We start from the raw sequence: 7,144 nt of genomic DNA, 5'->3' as shown, positions 1-7,144 counted from the left end.
CACACACACACGCAATAAACAAATTTATTCTCTCCATAACAAAATTTTACCCAGAACCCATCTCTAGTTGATCGTCTTCACTTTAGCCTTCTCAAAAGCGGTTTTCAGGCATTTATAGAGATACGAACTCTCATATACTCTCTCTAAATACCCTGAAAATTGCCGGGATCAGAGATGATAAATTTTCCTGTATGATATATGATAAGCACAACCACCCTTTCGGATATGAACCCAAACATCGATGTGAAAAAAGTGGAATCTCAGTTGGTAGTTCATGTTGATTCATTCAATCTACAATCAGGAACTTGTTGTCAAATATCCATGGACCTTTATCATACACTCTTCTCACATCAATCTCCTGGAAAAATTGAAAGAGGAATATATTAGAGTTGATTGATCGTATGTATAGTCATTTTCTTGGTTTCCATAGGGAAGCTAAAGTATCTCACATTGCCTGAAAATTCAGAGGTCTATCAAAGAGGAATCTGCCAACCAGACATCATCTTAGATTCACCTACTCTGAATTGAGATCTCCAGCATCAATCAAAATACCTCTGTTTTCCTCCTCCCCAAGACTCAAATTGGCAAACACAAACTCGATACGTTATGAAGCGGAAAAAAAAAACTTTATTATCAGAAACAAGACTAATACTTCTTTATTTCATTAAGGACGCAATCTTAAGTTCACATTATCAATCAATTATAATTGCATATTATGAATTATGACTAATAGAACTAACATCATGTTTTTTTGTCAATGTATGACCCATTTTTTCAAGGTCTGGAATTTGAAATTTCAACATATCGTTTTTGCCCCTTATGATCTACACAAAACAGAGTATAGGGTGGCAATGGGGCGGGCGGGAGCGGGGATTTATTTCCTACTCTGTCCCCAATGTTTGTGGGACAGTCTCAGGGAATCTCCAGTTAATATTTCGGGGATTATTTCGTCCCCATCCCCTCTTCATAAGGTTTCGGGGAGGGGTTCGGAGAATCCCCATACCAAAAAACAATTATATTAAATAAAAGATATTAACATTTAAAAGTTTAAACCAATAAAACTGGTTATTTTTATAACTAGTAAACTGGTTATTTATAACCAGTAACCTTGTTTTAAAAATAACTCGTTTTAAGAATGTTCCTTTACATAAAAGAAGATCACTAAGTATGTTTCATCATACTGGAAGGGAATGAAGGCTGGGATTGGAATAGTTTGGCTTTGATTCTGTCTCTAAGCAACATTATGCGAATCGCATCAACGGTGCTCTTCCCGAGCTAAAGGAAGAGTCGATTGACTGGTCGACTATCTCGCGATGTAGAGTACCTGAACGGCTAGGTTTCTTCATCTGGCAGGTGCTATACAACGGAGTACTATCAAATAAAGTGCGGCAACATCATCACCTGAGCCTGACAAGGGAGTGCTCGGAATGTATGCAGGTGGAGTCGATGATTGACATTCTTCATGATTGTCGTTATGCCCACTCAGTTTGGAGTGTATTTGTCTATCAGAATTATGTTGCTGTTTTTTTATATATATAAATTGCAAGACTATGGATAATTTCCAATCTAAACTGTAACAGGACATGGGGAGATTATAGTTGGCCAGTGGTTTTCGTGATGGTGGTTTGGTAGCTTTAGAAGTAGCATTTGCCATTAAATCATGAAACAAAATGGAAATGTCAAATAGCAGTTAGTGTTTCAATAGTTGAATCTCATACAAAGGCTCGATATGTGACAGAGCACAAAAAGAGTCAATTAATCGAGCACCACTATGTCCTGAAGAAAAATTAATTAAACAATGCACTACACTGGGAATATTCCCCAAACCGATTGCAAGATCAGTGCATCCATTATATCACACCAAGAGATATCACCAACTCTCACAATTATCAGTAATGGATGGAAGAAAACACAAACCTGATAAAATGTCAACAGCATTCCAGCTTCAATATGTCCTTCAGCGAGTTTAAGTCTTTCCTCAAGGTCATTGGTATATATTTCAGAATCTGCAATGCAAAAAAAATTCCTCTAACGCCCAATTATGAAGAGTTCAGCTTCAAACTTAACGTAACAATACAATCAAATAGACAAGCATAAAATATCTACATATATTCCAGTCTACTGCAGCACTCTGGATTCAATTGAAGGAAATCCACATCCACAGTCAGAAAACACATATTTATTGAAATAAGGATAATGATAGCAATCATTGCTTCGAAGTGGCTTTTTCAGACAAATTAGATTAAAAATCAAATGTTCAAATACAACGCTATACCACAAAGACAAAGACATCCACAAGATGGAACAACTCTTCTCCTATATGTTAGCTATGAACTCGTCCTATATGGTACGTATAGAATAATACATGTATCATATATTCATAGTTGTTAAAAAGGTGCGCCTTACGCAAGGCTCAAGGAAGTGAGCCTTAATTGCCCTAGGCGAGGCGCAGTCTAAACCTAATCAAGGCGCGCCTTAGTAACATTTAGTGTTTTGGTTAGGTTTTTTTACCGGTTGGTTAGTCTCAACAACTGATCTAATATAAGTGAACTTAATTTTAACCCTTGATCTAATACAAGTAAAAGTGTAAAACAAAACAAGAATATTAAGAGGAAACTGGAGATGAAAATGATAGTGGAGACTTTGGAGAGGACAATATCAACTTTGAGGAGGATCTTGATGATGATGATTAGTTTTTTTTAGTTCTTTTTCATTGACATTGAATGCTTATTAGTTTAGCATTAGTTAGGTACTTAAGTTAAGTATGTCTCTATGAACTTAACTTGGTGCTTTTGACATTTAATATTATGTTTTTATGTGGTTTTGTCTTGTTTGTGTGGCTACGTGTATGTTTTGGTTCATCATGACTTATGCTTTAACTAGTAATAGAGTATTAGTGATATTAGTATCAAATATTTATACGTAGATTTTGTATATATATTTTTATTATTTTGGCGCCTAGGCTCCAGGACCCTTAACACCTCAGTGCACCTTTAACAACTATGCATATATTCCTTTTAACCTATATAAACTCTGACCGTGTCTTTTACATCGGCAGAACCAATCTCTCCAGAAGTTGGTTGCACTATTCAGAATCTATTAACAGCTTAATCTCTTCCCTGTGCGATTGAGTGCTTACTCAGATGAGAATATCATATAAATCAAATAAACACAGTACAAAGCATACCTTGCTTCTGCGGAAGCTTTGATAATATGGCGGCCAATGTGCTCCATCTATCCGTAAGTGTACAGATATATACACATTGCAAACCACAATCCACAGCTTCAATCTCATCCTTGAAGAAACCTTTACTTTGCAACTCCCTGCATCCTTCATCGATAACCATCAAGCATATGTCTAGTTTATTCTCCAAAGCAATCTCCTTAAGCCATCTCACAAGAAATGACTCCTTGTGGTCTAAAGAAATATGACTATTGCTAACTTGATCTTGAGGAATAGAGTACAAGTTAGAAAACCTATTTTTCATAAAAGGAATTGCCATATCATGCAACTTTTTTACCACGATTTCCTCATTGACTTCCTTGAGCATCATTCTGAATTTCTGATAATCAGATAACCGTTCCCATTCCACAAGGCTAATACTAATGCATATATCACCATAACTCTCATCACAGTAAATAAGCCGGTGTAAGTATGAAATATCTTTGTGAAACTGTTGTAATTCAAAGATGCCTTTTTGACAAGCCAAGTCAACCAGGATGAGGCAGTTTTCCAGTTGGCCACTGTAGCAATCAATATTTCTAGCTCTATTCATATACCAAATGCTAAGTTCGTTAGTTGATGGCCAAATATAGCCTGGGTACCTTTTAACTATGGGCTCTGTTCTGATCTGAATGTTAAACTCATAATTTTCAGGTAATCTGTTGATAAAGCTTAACGTCTCCTCACATTCAACCCAATCTTCTTCCCTAAGATTAACACCAATAGGAGGGGACCTCCCAGGAAGAAGCTGTGAATATGTTTGAACAGGAATAGTTTCGGGAATAGCAGACAATACTTGCAACATTGAAGGGGAAAGTGAATAAGGATGGCGTTTGAAGAGAAGGTTCAGAGCACCAATTTTTCCACTCTCAGCAAGAGATACAGCAGCTTCACTTAAAGGCAAAACACGGAATTTTCCATACTCCTGCATGGAAAACCTGCAGAATACTATGTCATTAAGCTGTCAGTTGGTGGAAACTTTCAGGGCAATGGATGCATATAATAAATAGAAAAAAATTGATCACTGATTTGTAGATATTCATTTCTTTCAATAGTTTTCTGTTTTGAATCAATGACAATCAACAAATGAAAGCATGCATATATAAATAAGCTACATCACTTATGGGGAAAAAGTAAGCCCTCACTTCAATTCTCAGGAAAAAAACTACCACGAGAACTAATAAAAATGAAATCACAGTGATTTGCAGGCATTACTATCCTTTTCTTCTATCCATCAATTTACAGTAGGTCAGATAGACAGAGTAAGCAAGCTTGAATGCCATTGATTTTTGTGTTTTCATTTTAGGTTTTCCTTTCTCTAGTTATGATCTCTCTTTCTCTTCTGTGCTCCATTAAAAGCATTTTTTGTTCACCTTAACATTCTTTCGCCAAAAGAAGACAGAAAGAAAATTTCCAGCTAAAATTTGAATCTGGTATAAAAGTTTATACAGTAGAAAGCATATTCCAAAAATCTCTGTTATAATTATTGCTGTGAGCATCTAGAGAGTATGATACCTGCCCATGTTTATTCCAAGATATGTCTCCAGCCGGTCTCTAAATTGCAATAGTTGAAGCCTAGCCAAGCGAAAATCCCAAATTTGGCTCCTCTGGTAATCCTCTAATCCTGAAAATCGGTACTGATCAGTTTCATGCAACCCATATGCAAGTAATGCTCTCATAGCATCTTCTGTTGGTCCAACTTTATTAATGCATTCAGTAAGTACAAAACCAGAATCCTTAATGTTGGATAAAAACATGTTTATTTCATTTATTCCTTGGCAAGACCGCAACCACTGTGATTTGAAAACTTCATCTCTATCCAAGCCATGTCGACTAGCAAAATCAAATGCCTCCTGATATTTATGATTGCTGATTAAAATATTGTACATTTCAGAAATTGATCTTTGTGAAATTGATATCAATCTCCACCGCAGGCTGGAAGAGTCAAACTGATCACTTGCATCTTCAATTATTTCCTCTATATGATGTGAGCCTCTTGATTCTTCACTTGGATTAGATGAAATTTCCCTCTCTTCTGATGATTTGCTTTCTAAAAGAAATAAGTGTCCCTGAAGCTGTCGAACTCTATCTAAAATAGGCATCGAAAATATGGAATCATTTTCTTTAATTTTAGAGCCAGTAAGGATATTCAACATAATCATAATTCCACCCCTCCTTACAAGAGTCACAATATGATCAGACCACCAACTAAAATCCACATTATCACTTAAAAGTTCTTTGTTTATGTTTGCTAAGTCATTGATCGTCCGTGAGCCTAATCTCTCTCCAATGGAAAAGCTTGAAAGTGACCTATGTACTTTATCCAGCTGAAGAATGTGCAGGTATCCTGCTACATCTAAAGTAGCAACGAAGTTGCCTTGTGGTGACATTAGCACCTTTGGATATGCTACTTGACCAGCATCATTCTTTGGTTTGTAGTATAACCCTTCAAATTGCACAGAGGACAGTGGCTCTAGATCCACATTATGAGATACACGCCAAAGCAAAAGATCACATGAACCTGCAAGCAAATGAATAAATCATCAGCACAGAACAAGAAGAAAATAATATAAAAAAAAAAATCCCATCTATCTAATGGTGCTTAAAATATAATAACAATCAAATTTAAAATATATATATATATATATCAGAATCAAGCATGGATAAGTCAAGTAGGACCCAGTTGTCAAGTTTAGATCTTCAAAGGTCGCAAACTAAGCATATGTCAAATAACAAGGGATAATTAAAAAGGGCGGCCCGGTCGCACTACGCATATGTCAAATAACAAGGGATAATTAAAAAGAAAAGAAAAAAAAAAGTACTCCACAACTACAACATGGTTTCAAAAGCAAGGCAAATATATAGTCAACATATCGATAGCAGCTATCCACAAAATCAAGATCAAAATTATGCCACAGAATCATGTAACTAATCACAAAAAGATCTTTAATCCAAACTTCACTTGAATCGTAAAAGGAAAGTAAGGGTACTTAGCAATACCTCGACTCGAATTGGAGAGTAATGAGGTGCCAACAGAACTACCAACAATGAGAAGCAAAGAATGTTCCGCATCATAGTCAAAGCAGTAAATGTCCTTAGGGAATGGTCTCTGTATGGTTAACCCACTTTTTGATATGTGCCTGGAGGAAATAGAGTCAGTTGGCTGTTGGCTGTTTTCAATTTGATGAAGAAATCCATCTGCTGTAAGAATGATGAAGCTGCACCAGTAAATCTTCCCAAATTTAATAATACAGCCAAATTCTGCAACTCCACGAGGCACATGCAAATTTGCACATACGCATTCTAAAAGACAAATTGCTTAAAGAATCTGCTTGCAAATGATATTAAACACAATAGATAGATCAAGACCCCTGACCAACAAGAGAGTAGAAGAGAACACTTACAAACAAGATCCATGGGCATCAGTATTGTCCTGTGGGATCATGCCTATAATTGGAAAAGTTGTTTTTAAATCTCTCTTAGTTATTCTCATAACCTCTTCACCATTTACTTTGATAAAGTAAAGTGTATCAGTGTCGTCAACAATTCCAAGAATATCATGAGATTCTGACCAAACCCCATAAGTAAATAAATGAAGGCTGCTACCTGGATCATTGAAAGAAGTTGGAAACAATTTCAGTTTGAAAACGGAACCTATTGCAGAATGAACTTAAAATCAGCATATTTTTCTTCTAGATTCCAAAGCATTAATATCAGTTTATTGTACTTCTGCTAAAACCCTCTACATTTACTAATTATTCAGTTTGCAGGCACAATAATGGGCTATACGACATTTATGAAATAATAATCTTATAAAATCTTTCGTGCATTCAACCCTCCTTTTTTCTCATTTAGCATTATTCTGCTATTCTGGCATCACCAAATTATGGGAGAGATGTACAGATTGACATTTAGCGTACT

The 7,144-nt window shown here is 35.9% G+C and overlaps 1 protein-coding gene across 1 annotated transcript; it reads right to left on the bottom strand.

Moving 5' to 3' along the window:
* Positions 1 to 271: 271 nt before the first annotated feature.
* LOC136217146 (MAG2-interacting protein 2-like) lies at positions 272 to 7,134 on the bottom strand. The gene is made up of 7 exons (XM_066003731.1): positions 7,125 to 7,134; positions 6,628 to 6,877; positions 6,224 to 6,441; positions 4,739 to 5,744; positions 3,188 to 4,161; positions 1,918 to 2,006; positions 272 to 358 (listed from the first exon to the last, which is right to left on the bottom strand). Exons 1-7 carry the CDS (start codon positions 7,132 to 7,134, stop codon positions 287 to 289), a joined length of 2,619 nt encoding a protein of 872 aa, XP_065859803.1. The 3' UTR covers positions 272 to 286.
* Positions 7,135 to 7,144: the final 10 nt, after the last annotated feature.

Source organism: Euphorbia lathyris, chromosome 2 (assembly GCF_963576675.1).
Source record: "Euphorbia lathyris chromosome 2, ddEupLath1.1, whole genome shotgun sequence".
Lineage (NCBI taxonomy): Eukaryota > Viridiplantae > Streptophyta > Magnoliopsida > Malpighiales > Euphorbiaceae > Euphorbia > Euphorbia lathyris.
Note: the sequence above shows the minus strand (reverse complement) of the source record. Positions and strands in the feature narration are given on the sequence as shown.